This window comes from Chenopodium album, chromosome 16, assembly GCF_948465745.1.
Source record: "Chenopodium album chromosome 16, dcCheAlbu1.1, whole genome shotgun sequence".
Taxonomy (NCBI): Eukaryota; Viridiplantae; Streptophyta; class Magnoliopsida; order Caryophyllales; family Amaranthaceae; genus Chenopodium; species Chenopodium album.
The window spans coordinates 45,263,931-45,280,787 of NC_137849.1; the positions used below are offsets into that span (position 1 = coordinate 45,263,931).

General features: G+C 31.1%; 1 protein-coding gene across 1 annotated transcript; it reads right to left on the reverse strand.

Moving 5' to 3' along the window:
• Positions 1-2,180: 2,180 nt before the first annotated feature.
• LOC145584406 (phospholipase A(1) DAD1, chloroplastic-like) lies at positions 2,181-16,153 on the reverse strand. The gene is made up of 4 exons (XM_081641252.1): positions 15,063-16,153; positions 14,548-14,855; positions 2,331-2,430; positions 2,181-2,205 (listed from the first exon to the last, which is right to left on the reverse strand). Exons 1-4 carry the CDS (start codon positions 16,151-16,153, stop codon positions 2,181-2,183), a joined length of 1,524 nt encoding a protein of 507 aa, XP_081497378.1.
• Positions 16,154-16,857: the final 704 nt, after the last annotated feature.

Sequence of the window (16,857 nt, forward strand, 5' to 3'; positions counted from 1 at the left end):
GATAGATTAACTTTGGGTCCTCCTCTACTACAATTACTAAATGTAGTCTAGTACTATAGATTTCATAATATGTACACGGTTGCCAATGAAGTCAGGTTTCTATTTCTAATGTTTTTCCATGAATTCCCCTTTTTATTTTTTTTGAGAGACAGAGGATTTTTTATTTTATTTTATTTTTTTCCTGAGGGACTCAGAGATTTTTGTTTGAATGATAAGAATTGGAATGGTGGATAACTTTACCCTAATACTTTCGGACATTATTGTCCTTCAACCATGTTACACTTGGAAACATGCAAGTTTATAAACCAATAGATATTGAGCTAAACAACTACATAGCTTTTGGAAAACAAGGTGAAGGGGTGGTTATGAGCATGTGTAGGGTGGTCGATCGTACAGAGGTTTTAAGTGAGAGTAATATAAAAAGGCCCCGATTTCTGTATCTAGTAACATATTTTTCCAAAAACATGATTTTAAGGCCCAATTTAACAAAATTTGCACCGGATCACTTTTAGTATTAGCATTTGTAACCCTGCCTTTGACAAGATGTGTGTTATTTATTTATTAGTATTTTTTTCGAATATAAAAAGTTAAAATGAGAGTCTCTAATGAGTTCTGTGAAATTTAAAACCTAAACCATAATGGTGGATAAATTACTATATCACAACTTCACCCCAACCTAATAAAGTGTCTCTTCGTGTAATCTATACTGAGATAGGAAGCCACCCCAATTGTATTGATTTTGATTGATATTATAAGGAATGGTGAGTTATTACTTATTAGTCTTTTTTTTTTTTTTTTTTTATGTGTTTTAACTAGATCACTCATGGTTGCTGCAACATAGTATACCGCATAAGTGTTATATACATGACGACATTCACACAACATCCTCAAATATACTGGTACTAATTAACTTATTTCAATAATATTAATCTCCTTCATTGAGATCTTGCGTATAATTTTAAAATGTTTTGAAACTAGAGGATTTAGCTTGATAAACAAATAGCTAGAAGTTAATAGCCAAAGTCAAAGTTATAGTTGAAGCTCAAATCAAATAGATTAAAATTAACAAACGAGTATGAACACGTTATCATTTCTGCTAAGCTAGGGGTCTGTGTGGTGCAATACTCACCCTCCTACTACAGTAAACAGACTAGGCGTCTAGGCGTTATCTAACTTGTCATTAAAAATTCTGCACTACTATTTACTTTTTCAAAGGGTTATGGACTTACGGTATAAGCGACTGCATGTATTTTGTTATTTTTGTTCTTTTTATTTGGAATTTTTTTAACTTTGTATTTTTACCTTTGACTCTATACTATAAAAATATCAACACAATAATAACCGTGATTTAATAACAAGATCAATATTTGAAATGTGGATGTAGCTTAACTCAATATCAACATGTTCATCAATTAAAAACTTAATTAAGTTAATAGTTGAAGTCTAAAATTGATTTTTATGCTCCATCACATGTATTATGTGTATGATCGAGACACGCAACGCGAGATTATATTTATCCAAATAATTTCCTTACCTTTAATTTTAAAGAAGGGGAAAAAGAGATTAAATACAAGATTTGCGGCCGTTGGTGGAGGTTGAAATTGATAGCAACATTTCAGTTAAGTTTTGTCCAAAATTGAGGCAAATCTGCACTTTTGGTGGTAGCCAATTTCAAGTGATGTCATTTCTATTACATTATTAATTTTTATTTTTATTTGCGGATTTTGCACGTATAAACATATCTGTAGCCGATTTTGGTTGCATGTGTTTTATGGAACAAGTCAATTGAGTCATGGCCTAATTTTCTTGTTAATGATATAATTTTAGTCTTGACCTTTTACCAATTCTTCAGTGCTTTCTTTCAGGAGTTATTGTCAAGGTACGCATAATTGTGCTCTAGCTACATTTGTTGGTGAGGTGGTGACACCCCCGAATGTCGCTTCCTTGGGTATGGCAATATCAAGTTAAATGGTTAGATTCTGTTTTCACCAATAGATAATTCGAGCAAAGTTGTTGTAGTGGTAGTTAAAATTTTATTTCATTCAAATAATAGGAAGGCGTTGGACTCTAGTCACCTTAGTGCTTAATTTTTAGGACTCAATTCACCTAAGTGCTTGGTTCTCTAAATCCTTTCAAATTGAGACAAAAGTACAATCGTCCATAAATATAAACTTGAAATACTATGAGTAGTTGAAACCTAACCACCTATTAAAATTTTTGAAACATGACACACAAAACAGTTTAGATTTAATAGCTTAAGTTAAAATTTGAATATATACTACATTTAATCTACAATTTAACACTAAACACATTTATTAATCCATACATACCAATCAGTAATGAACACAGGGTGAGCACTCACACCATGATTATTGAATTTGAAATTTATCAAACTATTTGCACCAAAATTCATCATGTGCCTTTTCATTCCTATACAAGAACACATGCAAGAAAATCTCAGAGAAAAGCATCATTTAAATAACACAAACCATAACAATTTACACCAAGGCATTAGTAAGTAGTACAATGTTCCCTTTATCCCCTAATTTATTATTGAGTTAAAAGTTTAATCCGTCCTCTATTTCATAAATACTGCACCACATAGAGAATTACACTTGATAATACACAACATTTATTGAGTATTAACATCTATTGTATAATTCTTAGTAGGTAAAAATTCGACAAAGTTTTTTTTTTATTGAAAAAGTATCAATCATTGCAAGTCAAATGACATTACAAATCGTTAACTTTTGTTTATATATAAATCACCATGGGTGTTCAAAACTAAGTGTATGAATGTGAATAGCATAGAATGATAGAAGTTAATTAAAATATAGCAATAATACTTATGGAATGGAAAAGGTACAAACTTTAAAGTATTCTTATCCATTATCCTTTTTCAAACTTTAACTAACCTACAAATTGAATTGCATTGCATCTTTTGTATGTCTTGAAAGCTCCCTATACCCAAATATGGAGCTGCAAAAATATGATCGTTGAAACTCAATATATATAGTTAACAGCTTCAAATCGAAAGGGCTTAGCTAAAGCTCACCGTTTTGTACCTAAACGATCATTAAGCTTAAAAGTTAAGGCCTCAATTAAAGCTATGAAGTGGTATTAGAGTGGGAGATCAGATGAACTAGACAATAGGTGGCATAAGCAGAAAACACCTAAAAAGCTAAGCATCAATCATCACAAATTATTTTCACTTCCTTAATAATTTTTTATTTAAAAAAAAAAAAAACCCTCCCCGTGCCTAAAAAGTATTCTATTATAATCACGTTTTTTTATATAAGATGCCTGAAAAGATTGTCACATGTCCTAAAATACAAATGGTTCGTGCTATTGGTTGTCCTATCATTATATTTTTACTTAGATTGAAACAATGAAGCATTGTGGCCTAATTTTTGAATTGGTGATTATTATTGAAGCCTAAAAAGTATTCCATCCACTTATAATTAAAAATAATATATATAATAGTCAAGTTTTCTATTTAAGATGCTTGAAAAGATTGTCACATGTCCGAAAATATAAATGGTTCTCGTTATTGTTTGTCCTATCATTATACTTTTACTTAGATTGAACAGTGAGGCATTGTGGTCCTAATTGTTATGAATTGGGGAGTATTAGTAAATGGAACTAGATTTTATTTTGTTACAAGCCATAAAAACCCTATCTCAAAAACATTGGAGCTTTGCCTTTAATTTGCTTGATAAGACCCCAAAACACAAATTTAAAAGCAATGCACCTTGGATCAAAGTACACTTTTCTATTATTTCATTGGTGAAGGTACTCCATAATGATCTATGAAAAAACATTTGCATCCATTTTTTTCACATGGCAATAAAATTTTGATTACATATGTAGCTATGATCTAGAATAATAATAAAATCATGTCCAAATAACTGAAATTGAAATACAAGCATAATGTATCTGAAAAAAGAACTTAGGGTTAATTATTATGCCCCTATAAAAAGTAAAGGACCATTAATTCAAAATTAATAAACTTAGAATTTACCTTAATTTTAAAAATAAAATCACCTCTCTTTCAAAACTATAATAGTCTATTATTTCAATAAAAAAATAAAAAATAAAATAAAACTTATAAAACCGGTTCATACAAGGCTTATTATTTTCAGTTTTTGTATATATTCCGTCCTAACTAGGTAGTGGCCAAAGTGCCAAACCCTATCAATAAAAAAAGCCATTAACCGGTGAAAAGTAAACAAGTGAAGAAAACAATTTCAATAAAAGCATAGTTGTTTTTTTTTTTTTTTTTTTTTTTTATAATTTTTAAGGTTCTTTAACACTCAAGCTTTTTGGCTTATAAAAAACACTCCCTTCCAATTGGTCTAGTCAGGTTTATACATTGTTTATTTTGTATGTTTTCCTTTTTTTCTACTCTTATTGTCAATACTCCCTTCTTTTTCTTAAAATATATAACCTGGTCGGAGAAGAACAAAACAAAACAAAACTATTGAAAAATATATTATGCCGTACAATAGTTTATAGTTGGCATAGGATTTTGGTCAAACCTTGAAATCATTCATCTTCAATGTATGGAATCTATGGATATATTAAAAAGGAAAAATTATGTTCTTAGCATGACGTTACTTATAGTTAGTGCACTATTTAACTTTTTATATTTTTTTTTATTTTTTTTTTCTCCTTTATTTTTGGAGCACACTCCTTTTATATTGGGCCTATGAGAATAATTTTGACCCCAACTTTTGCCACGTATGTCATATATATTATATTTGGTGTATAGATCCTAGAAACAGTATGATAAATGTGCGAAATAGCTAAAGTTAGAATGATTGAGACTTTTGCTCTTTTACAAGTAGATAAGTTGCATTTTGGCTGGCCATTAGGGGGGGCTAGATGATTGCAACTTATCCAAATGTAGCCATGGAAATTTGGATACATGGTCATTATAGTTGTGTGCACTCTTTCTATCAACATAGCTAAGGTTAACCACATATATTTTTAGTGTTCACCTATAGCCTTCGAGTCTCATAGTCGATCCGTGTGTATAGATTTCCGCTTCTTATGGTAGGTCCTACATTGTACGGGGAATCTATGATAATTGAAAAAGGGTGATTTTTTTTAAGTTTTCAGCATATATATAAAGAGTATAGTTGTTTTTTTTATCATCAGATAAAGATATTTTAATAAGAATATTAGATGTTTATGAAACATATACTAATCTTCTTTCGAGAGTATGATTTGATGCAATTTTTAGATTTTTGAATTTTTGGAATGAGGTACTTCTCAATATATTTCTCAACTTGTTTTTTGCTAAATTTAACTTTGCTTTGCTGATTATTTATAAGTTTGAAAGAACTTAGCATGTGTTGTCTCATGGATAGTGCGTTTCAAGACGTGTTGTTAACTTTGTTCCCAAAGCAATAATGCCTCTTGTTGAAAATGATGCAAACATAATTTGAAATTGATGTTTTGTCCTTGTTAGAGTGGTGATATAGAATTTCTTAATGCTATTAGGGAAGTAGGTTAAAAAGTGTACGGAAAATTATATACATAGATCTATTTCTATCTATGGCTTTATTAGTGGGAAAATGATGGTTTAAAACTAGCAAAATAATGGTTATTGGTTATTAAAAATTTTCTAATTGACATAGTGATTTGATTTTTTGGGCTCAAAAGGTTGTTATGTGGATTAATGCAAACTAAATAACTGTTGTTTTTCAAAGAATCCCTTATTCTTTAACTACTTGTTAATTTTAATCTTCAAGAACTTGAATTCAAAATTATCTTTATATGGCCGTTAGGTTAACTTGCAAATTGTTCAATTCTCAAAGTACTACCCTTCCTTGCTATCTATCTTCTGAAAACTTGAATCAATCAGAATAATTTCTTTTGTATACATCATCTATATTCTATAGCAATTCATTGTTAACAAATAGAAAAATGAGTTATTGGTTCTTAGCAAATGAAGTCGAATTATTGTATAAGTCTTTATTTTTATTCAAGTTTTTAATCATTGTGAAAATAATATTGGTATAGTAGTTACTTAAATGTTTATATATATCATAATAATAGTTTTGTCTTCTTGCCAAAGATTTATACCTTGATATTTTTAGTAATAAAAAGTAGCCACATTGAATGATTATGATTTGTCAAATTCAATTGTCCTATTTTGCAACATCTTATCTCAATTTGAAGTGGGTTTTAAGCATGTTTGATTCACTACTGTTTGGATTTGTGGTTGCTATATTTTATCATGTGAAGTTTAATTGAAAAGGGCATACAATGTTTCATGATCAGGAGAACTTGCTTTAAGTTTCAAAACTAACATCATTTGTTTGATATGATTTTCTTATTTGGATTAAATTTTGAGATAAAATACAAAATTATAAAGTCTAGAAATATGAAGGGTACATTTTTCGTTTCCTTATAAATGACTTTTAAAGTGAATATTTGTATTATTTACTCCGTGCAACCATATAGATAGCTATCATCTAAAACAACTTAATTATCGAGTATATTATTATATTGCAATATAATTGTTCAAAAACAATTTGTAAGAACACATGTATACACTTACACAGCTAAGTACATAACTTACCATGGGATATACCTTCATAAAACCACAAAATAGTAAAATTGAAGTAATTCATACAGAGTAATGCATATTTGCATGAATGCATGTCAACCATATGGTTGTCTTCAATTAATTTGTTAAGTTAGTTTTAAAAATTGGTAATAATAAATAATTATGTTGATGGTTTGCAGCATTTGCATGCTAGTTATATGGTTGGTTCCAATGGACTATATATGACATTTCGAATTTCGTGGTACTGTTACGCTAATAGTGCCTTTTACCCAACGGGAAGACTATCCAAGTTCCAACATTGCTATTTAACTCTATTAGATTTCATAATTATCTATTGAATGTGTTTGCTTTTTTGGTGCAGATATTCCTGTGCCACAATTATATATGCGGGATTTGATTACATGCTTATGTATGTACTAACTTCAAATATTTTAACCAATAAGGTTAGATGACATTTGCTCCATTGAGTACATTTGTAAGTCTTCTATTGTACTATTCTATAAATGCAATTGTAATGCATTTGCCATAATCGAAAAATGTAACTAGAAAGAGAATAAATTATTAACAATGAAAGTACTACGTATAGGTATATTATTTAATTGATGAAAATTGAAAGTTTTGTGATGAATTTTCAAATTTAAGCTTCTTTTCCATTTGACTTTTGAATTACCTCATACTTTTAAGTTTGAAATATGTACGTAAAACACATATAGGTCTCACGTTACTGTTGTGCAGGTGTTTGTTGGTTGTTTGTTGGTTCACCTGATATAGTTTTATTGTTTTAGTCAAGTGGTTAGTTGATATTATTGGCTTAATGTCGCATATAATTCTAAAGATATATAGTAAGTAAATAAATAACTTTTGAGGTAAAGAACCTAAAGATGATAGTAGATCTAAATTACATAATTGGTATATAAATAGTCGAGAAGTCAATTGATAACCATGTAAAAAGCTATTTTAAGTTGTACATGTATATAATTTGATGAAAAAATGTCCATTTAAGTCAATTATCAACAAGGTCTGAGTTTCGTGATACTCCATATCTAAATAGGAATTATTTTCTCATTGAGCATGAAGCAAATGTGCTTTGGTATCTGTTGCACTACTTCACCATTTGTGTCATTTATTTTTCTGTGTCTACATGCATGGTTTCACTGCACCATCTTGTTGCCATTGGTTTGGAATGTTAAGTTTCAAGAGGATTGTTAACTTTCAAATTTTTTATAATCTAATATGGTCAATCTTTTTACATGTATTGGACAACAACTTTTATGGAGTGTTTCACATTTTTATGGCATGTATCTTAATATATATGCATGATTTAATGGTTTGACTACACTTTCGGAGGAATTGGAGCATACTTTGGTGTAAATTTATTATTATTAAAGTGATTATATCTCACTTTATACGTAACATAAAATTATTAGTCAAAAAGTTTACCATATGTAATTAATTAGCCGCAAAAGAGGACCCCTAATTAAAGATACAATGGATGTGTCATTTGTCTGAAAGAAGTTATAACAAAATAATTACAATTAGAATGTTCTATTTACTCATTGTTATTGTATTTATTTTACTCTTGGTTCTGTGCAAAAACTTTTTGAGTTCAAATCTTTTAAAAATGATGATTTGGTTAGATAATCTTTGATTTAATTTGTCTAAATTAAGTGTCTGTAATCATAAGTTTAACTTCTTTCTTAACAATAATTATGAGAGTTTAACCGTGTGATTTGGGCATGTAGATTTCAACTTTCTATATGTTCACCTTTTAAGTTGTGCAATAAAATTATGTGAATAAATTTAAACTTTATAAAATTATACAGAGTATTTGCTATACTCTTGTAGTATATAAGGTATCTATGTAGGAAAATGATAATTTTAGCCCTAAAGGGTTTAGGTAAGAAGCTAAAAAAGCAAAGATTAAGAAATAACTAAAATCAATAATAGGGTTCGTTTGGTATTGATGTGCTTTTCTGTTTTTTTTTTTTTTTTTAAATCATATGATATATGTCACATAATGAATCAAAAGTTGGTCGAACTTTTTAAAATCATGATAATTTTGAAAACTGATAACAGAAAAGTGGAAACACCTTTTTCTTGTTTCCTGTTTTTGGTTTTTTGTTTAAAAAAAATAAAAAACAAAAAACTGAAAACAAAAAAAGATGTCAAACAAGCCCGAGATTGATGCGTGTTTATATCATAAAATTTCAATTTATACTATTTTAGAAAACGAATTTTATGGGGCTGTCCCAGTTTATCAATTAGATAAACATATCATGTTTATCAAATGGTTCAATTGTAAATATTGAGAACAGTGAAATATGCCAACTCATCACTATTATTGAAGCTTCTTCCTCTTGACCCACCATGCCGACGCCGTTTGAAGCTTTTGACTCCATTATTGAAGCTTCTTCTGCCATGGAAATGGATCGTTGAAGCTTCCTCCTCTTTATCCACCATCTCCACTACCTAATTTTCGACGGCTTCGCCGCCTAATTAAACGAAAATCCTAAAAGAAATGGAGAAATAAAGGGCATGGTTAACCTAGGGATGGCAATCCAGTCCGAATCCGACCCTACTCTGCCCCGATCTGAGGTTAAAAATCCGCTCTGAGTCCGAGAAAAAAGTAATCCGAGTTCGACTCCGTTAAAATAATTCGACTCCGAGTCGGAGGAGGGTCGGAGTCGGATCCAAAAAAAAATCCGAGAAAAAAATTCGACTCCGACAAATGTCCGACTTTGACGGATTATCCGACTCCGACTCCAATAGATAGTGGATTTTTGTGTGGGTCATGGTGGCATTGGGTGTGGGTTGTCAAGGCCCAAATAGCCCAACATCTCAAAGTATATTAAATAATGTAAAAGAAACTCGGAGTCGGGTCGGATCGGAGTCGGAGTCGGAGGTCGGATATTGAAGTCGGAGTCGGATTTCGGAGTCGGATGTCGGATGTCGGATTTAACATCCGACTTCTTGTCGGATCGGAGTCGGATTTAGCATAATCCGCTCCGAGTCCGACCCGTTGCCATCCCTAGGTTAACCCCAAAGGGTACATCTTTTCGGCTTCCTCCATTGATGTAGTTCATTGCACCTACTGATTTCTCCATTGAAGCACTTTGAATCCTCCATATTCCATTAACTTCGTTAACCTCTTTTATCCCCAAAATTACAAAATTACCCGTAAATAAATACAAATGTTGACTATATATTGTACCCTTAAATAAACAGATTTTGTTTATCATATTGATAAACCTGTATTTTCCTCAAATTTTATCCTTATGTAGTTCTGTACCCATGTATGTATGAAAACACTAACATGCATTAATAATGTTGCAATTTAGGATACACTTTTGTAAATGAATATTCAAGGTATATTCTCTAACAACATGGAATTAAAAAAAAAAAAAAAAAAAAAAAAATTGGCTTCTATAATATGGACATATATGATGCTTTTGAATAAAGATGATCATGTTCACATACTTATCTATTAGATTCACAATTTTAATGATTGTTTAGTCATTTATTTTTAACAATTTTTGACTTATTAGATATCACAATTGAGTCATTAGGGTAGATTTTGATTTGGATCGTGTTATTTTTTGTTCTATTGCAAATTAGTTTAATTTAATAAAATAATCATTACTACAAACATTGATTATCGGGTTGGGTGTGGTTATGGTCATGGAGAAAAAAATGATTTTTAGTAGAGTTCAAATAATTATCAAGTATGGATAAATTTTGTGCTGGGTAAGATGCAATCAAGGGTTTGTTTATATTATCTAGGTAAGAACAAAAAACTTTAATTAATCTCTATGAAATTTGATCCCTAGAACATTACTTAGATTGAATCCGTCCTACATAGTATGTATGTTTAATATGCATGAAGCTAAGTACATATTTACGTGGGGTCAAATGCCTTAATTAAAGTCTAAAGCTTCCTTGTTTTCACAGTTGAAGACAATAATTATAGTTCGTACACATTCTTCTGTTTTTCCTTTGATTGTTTGGTCAAGTTGAGACGACTAAGGAAGGATATATACCAGAATTTATATCATAAAGGTCTTCATAGACTTCAAATAGCCAAGTTTTCAATACGTTTGGAAAACATTTAAAACTTGATTGCATGTCTATTATTGTTGAAGAATCGAAATTCTAATTTGAGACATGTTACAGATCATAAAATCAATTTACTCATTTTTTGGCACAGTTGACCATGTTACTACATAGTACATAGCATGTACTACTTCCTTTGTCTTAATGAAAACGCAACTTGTTATTAGTTAATAGCGGTATCTAATATTGTATTTTGGTCAATAATATGTTTGATTATATATTTACAAAAATAAATAAATACAAGCTATTTTAAAACTTACACATTGTGACAAATTTATCAAACTCTCACATGATTAAACAAAGAAAAATTTCATATATTGATATGAACTATGAAGTCATGATAAAAGTTTATGAAATTTATTAACCATAAACAAGAGAGATTAGATGTTGAATTTACTTTTGGAATGGAGAAATCAAGTATGCAACCATTTTTTAGAGTATATATGTATAACTTTCTAGGGTTAATGTATTTTTTTTCATAGAAAAGCCCAAAGTCATTGGGCTAGATGTTGGAATTTATACTTCAACAAGAAAACTTCATTTAGTTCAATCATCGAATTTTTGGAGAATGAATTTTCCTATAAATTCTAGTTCGAAGTAATCCAAAACAAACAATTATGTATATATTTATTTCTAATATATTCAATTTATATGACAAAAAATCAAGTTAGGAATTTGTCTCAAATTATATTGTGACAATTTGAATGTGCTTTGGTAAATTGTTTAGTGTTTAAACTATTGGACTTAAGACTTATTTCCGATCTTTTCAAATTACAATTAAGTTAAGTCTAGCGTGTTTCATCACTTACGCTACCTTAAATTAAGTGAAGTCTAGCATTTGTCATCAAATAGTAATGATAGCTAGGCAACTTAATTGCTTGGGAAATTTTGTACTTTCTAATAAACACATGTACTATATTAGGGAGCTCCTTCATCTTTTCTCCTTCGTCGAGTTCAAGCATATCTATAGAGAGGGTAATAGAGCAGCAGATTATGTTGTTTCTTTAGGTCATTTCATACAAATGCATCAGGATATTTTCTCTTCCGTCGAGTTCAAGCATATCTATAGAGAGGACAATAGAGCAGCACATTATGTTGTTTCTTTAGGTCATTTCATACATAAGCACCAGCATATTGATCCTTTTTTAGGTAGTAAATTTATTATTATTATTTTTTTCAGACTTGTTGAATCTTTCATTTTTTTAAAAAAAATATACGTACTTTTTACTCAAAAATTTTATAAAATAAAAAATTATAATATGACAATTAGTGTCTATAAAATTTATTAATCTAATAAAATCTCTATGATTTAATTATTAGACTAGGTGATGATCATCAAAATGATTCACTTTTTGAGTCAAATATTTTTTTGTTGGCCTATAAAAATTGCGGCGGTATGATTGTCATTAATACGAGTACTAAGCAGTTGAACCTTTTTGGTACGCGAACTTCGATGCAAGACTTTTTTTAGTGACTTTTTTTTCCTATAAAATAATTTTGGTGTGTTGCACTTTAAGGAAAAAATAATTAAGAAAGAAAAATTACTCGTATAATTGGCCGGTGGACTGTGATTGGATGTTATTTTCATGTCTCAAATTTTGTACTCGTAACTGTTTCATTTTTCATGGCCGGTGTTATTTCATGCAGTCGTGTAGATTGTGGTTATTACACGGGTATGTTTATTTGACACTTTGACCATATATGATCTTCCTCTGTTTATTTTTTTTAGTTGACATCTTTATATTAGCGCGCTTGTCAACACATGTTTTTAACGATTAATATTTTTAATTATCAACATTGTAAAATTATAAAAAGTGGATATTAATAAATTATACATAAAAATAATTCAAACAAGATCCCACATGAATATCTTTTATCGTATCTATAAACCACAAAAGTGAGTCAAAGCACACGTTCTGTAAATAGTGTAAAAGTCAAACGGTGTCAACTAAAAAAAACAGAGGAAATATGTAATCTTGCACTTTAATAAAATAAAAAATAATACAAGTATGAATATAATAATGTAAATGAATCATCTAGTTATATTACGTAATATATGAATATAATAAAGGAGCTATTGAAAAAAACGCCAAGTTTATTAAATTATCGTTTAAAGGGTTTGGTTTTATATGCATGCACTCACGTACAATAACCTTATGATTTATGGACTTTGCTCCAACATCATATTGTTGCTTATTAGGCTCCTGCTTTAATTTTCTATAGCCTTATGAGGAAGAAAATACACCCTTTAATTTTCTATATTTCGTATGCTATTTGATATACACTATACCTAGAATAACAATGGTCTTTTTGCACCATTTATCATTCTTATTTGACCATATAATATGATTTATGCGTTAAGCAAAATATAGTCATGTGAGATCTTGTTGGATTTGTCTTATAAAATACTTTCACAATATTAACTTTTTAAAAATTTTACTCTTATACAATTATAGATATTTAGCATATAATATCTGCTTTGGGGTGTGTAATTTCATCCTTGTTGCAATATTAATAGAACGGAGGAAGTATCTGATAGAAGTGTTTTTTAATGTGTAGAGCAAGCTAAGGTACCACAGATTTTTACATTCAACAAATGATATACTTGATCGAGGTGCAAGAGTATGTAGCTTGAACAAGATTACAATAAGTAATGAATAATCAACCCACTCGACTACTCGAGCAAGGAGCATACTTGGGTCCGCGTCTCACCAAAGAGAAGGGAGATATTATTGTTGGGGGTTCTAATACGTTCACATTTATATAATTTACCTAAATATTGGTGAGTCAGCAAGGTATATATGCATGCACTCATATATACTGAGAATTACATAAAGATTTTTTATTTATTTATTTATTTATTTATTTTAATTCAAGACTCAATCACAAAATGTTATAAAATTGACAGGGAAGTGTTTTCGTTTGTATATTATGATAAGGATGAAAAAAGACTATCCTATTAAAATGAAGCCTTTTAAATTAAAAGCATATACAAATCGTCTAACTTCATAGGTCATACTCTTAAGAGCGGAGATAAATCAAAGAGTAAGAGATAGTCTCACCCTCAAAAACTAAATTTGGTAGAGATCGGTCATTTGACCAAAAGATCACATACACGGTGAAATCTATAACACACTACTTAATGCAAATACTTTCTATTTTGACAATGTGACATCTTCAAGAGCACAAAGAGTGGAAACTTACGTGTCGTCCCTTGTGAATTGGAGTGATAAAATGAATGAAGAAAAGCCATTTTCGCCACGTGCTAAAAATAATCACTATATTTTTTGTGCCTTTTTCCTTTTTTCAGAGGTAATGGAAAATGTAAATCAATATGATCAAAAAAAGATTTTGTTGAAAATGTATGTATTACGTAAATCAAGTAATTAACTGTCTAGGTGCACTAGATTGCTTATTTATTAGCTTAGGAAATGTGTAGGTTTTAACAAATTAGTATGGATTACTTGTGAATAATTAAGCAATACTCGACCTCTAGTTTAACAAAATGAGAACTTACACTTAATACCAATCTTGGTCACTGAGCGTCCTTTCAAAAAAAAAAAAATCTACACATTTGAAACTATCAGAGTTGTATTGTCAATTATGTTCTCAATTGACCTTATTTAAATTAGAATTTTAATTATAAAATAAAATTGAGATTTTTGGAAGATATCCTTACTAAAATTACGGTCTGACTAATGAAATTGTAAGGAATTATTTTTATCTGTTAGACTAATTTCTAATAAACATAAAAATAGAAAATTAGAATCAAACAATGTCGAATGCCCAAATCTATACGTAAGATATATGTACAATTATTAGCATGTCTCAAAATTGTTTACAAAGCAATGCAAAGATACCACTACTCTCTTTTTTATGAACACTACAACTCTCAGAGAGTTTGTTCAAGGACCTTCTAACAAGATTTTTGAGTGGACAATCTTCCACTAAGTTAAGGTATGTTTTTAGGTCATGACATTTTGCAACATCCATGTTTCCCAAGTAGTATGATAGTTGCTCTGATTCGCTGTTTGCTAACCGGAGCTCACGCCCCACCTCGGCGTACACCCACCACTGTGTGTCCTCCACTCGAAATTGTTGGATCCAATTCAAGCATAACTCCGCCAATTGGTTTATTTTTTTGGATCCACTATTGTTACTAGGAATTCTACTTTCAACTTCTCCGAACCCAAAATGGCTACTATCACAACTACTTTTTATTTTACATGCTCGACTAATGATGTCACTTTTAATTTTAGCAGGACGGTTATTCTTATGGTTAATTTTATTGTTATTGTTATTGCGAGGATTTTTACTATTTTTTTCCTCAATTTCTTTAACAGGACTAGTACTTTTATTATTTATGTTGACAAACTCTTCATTATTATCAGTAACAAACCCGGGTACTTTAGTGATGAGATCACTTGGATTGACCACCCTTAATATTTTCGTCCCTTGCTTATCTACAAGGGAACGGAAGCTTTGGTTTCCCACTCGTGGCCCACCGAAGGATATCACGGTCACGAGTGGGGCCCGCTCGAACGTAGTCTTGATGTCGTAGGCTGCCAACGTAGCGAGGGCAGCCCCGAGGCTGTGGCCGGTGATGGTTATACTAAGAGGCTGCTTGTCTTGGTAGAGCTCAAGGATCCGACTAACCTCCATTCTTATTGAGTCCTGGAGACTGGGCCACATGTCGGTGCCTGAAGTGTATAGGCTCAGAAACCCACTTTCTACCATTGGGGGCCCATCTAAGTCATGCGGGTCCACATTGTCATTATTTAAAGATGTGGACCCGGGGACTGGGACTGGGGCTAGAGTGGCTCGTACGTTCTCTAGCCACTCTAGACACGTGGCGGTCCCACGTAAGGCGATGACCACCTCCCGGCGTCCCAGGTGGTCAATCATCGCCTTATCATTGCAGACCGCCACGTACCCAATCCAGCTGGTTTTCACCGGAGACCAGCTGGATTGGGCCCATTCGGGTACTTGAATCCCCGAAGTAGCCCGGAGGTGTCGGGTAAGCCGAAACCCCGGTGTTGGCAACCCACAATCTTGGAAAAAAGACTTTTTCTTGTACTTGGATGACCCAAAAGAGGGTGATCCAGGATCAAAATCGAACCCCCGGTACGTAGCCTCAATAAAAGACCCGTACCGGAGGATCTCATCGCGAAGATTCTCATCAAGTGGGTCAAGTAGCCCTTCCCAATCCCTCGCCCCCATGTATTCCTTCCAACGATCAGCAACACGAGGCGAGCCCATTTGCCTCACCCCACGACCCGACTTACTCGTAGTCGTGGTCGGTTTAATAGAATGATGAAGGAGGGACTGCTGAGACGACTGAAAAGTCATCATAAGTTGTTGAGTTTGTTTAGTGAGATTGCAATGCTGCTGCGTGGGGACATGCGGTGTTATGCCGGAAGAAGGGATATCATAAGGTAATACAAATGACTTCATAGACAGCCTCATTATATATAAATATATTTGGGCTGCTACGATATTATTCGTACGAAAAAACTATATATTATACGATCTGATGAGATATTATATGAACGAAATAAAGTTATTATTGATATTGATGAATGATGATATTTTTTTGAGGGGATTTTACATATAAGCTAATATTGAGGAGTAGCTGTTATGTAGCAAAAAATAATGTTTGGGAATGAAGAGTTTAAGCATTGCCAAATTTATAGGAGTGGAGAGGGGTAGAGGAGGAATAGGCGTAAAATGGAAGAAGAGTGTGATTGTGACTAGTGTGAGAGTGACACTAAACGAGTAGAATCTCATTGGTTGAATTTTCTTCAGTCTTGATTTTTTTTTAAAAAAAAATCATATACTATATTTTTCTTTTTCTTATTAATTGACATGTTATAACTTCGACGTTATTCATTATTACAGTAAGTTGCTTTGACATCTTTCTATGATTTAATTTGCACTAAAAATAATAACAATCAATGTATAATATTTGCAAGTTTCAAATTAATCACAACAATTTTTTACCTGAATCGTGGGTTTATGTCCAACATAGGTCGTTAATATTTGTAATAATACATTACGGGTAGTACAAAGTACATGAAATTCATATAATTTAATGAAAATATACATGAAAACTAATTCAAAAATATTTTACGTGATATCTAATTATTATTATTATTATTATTATTATTATT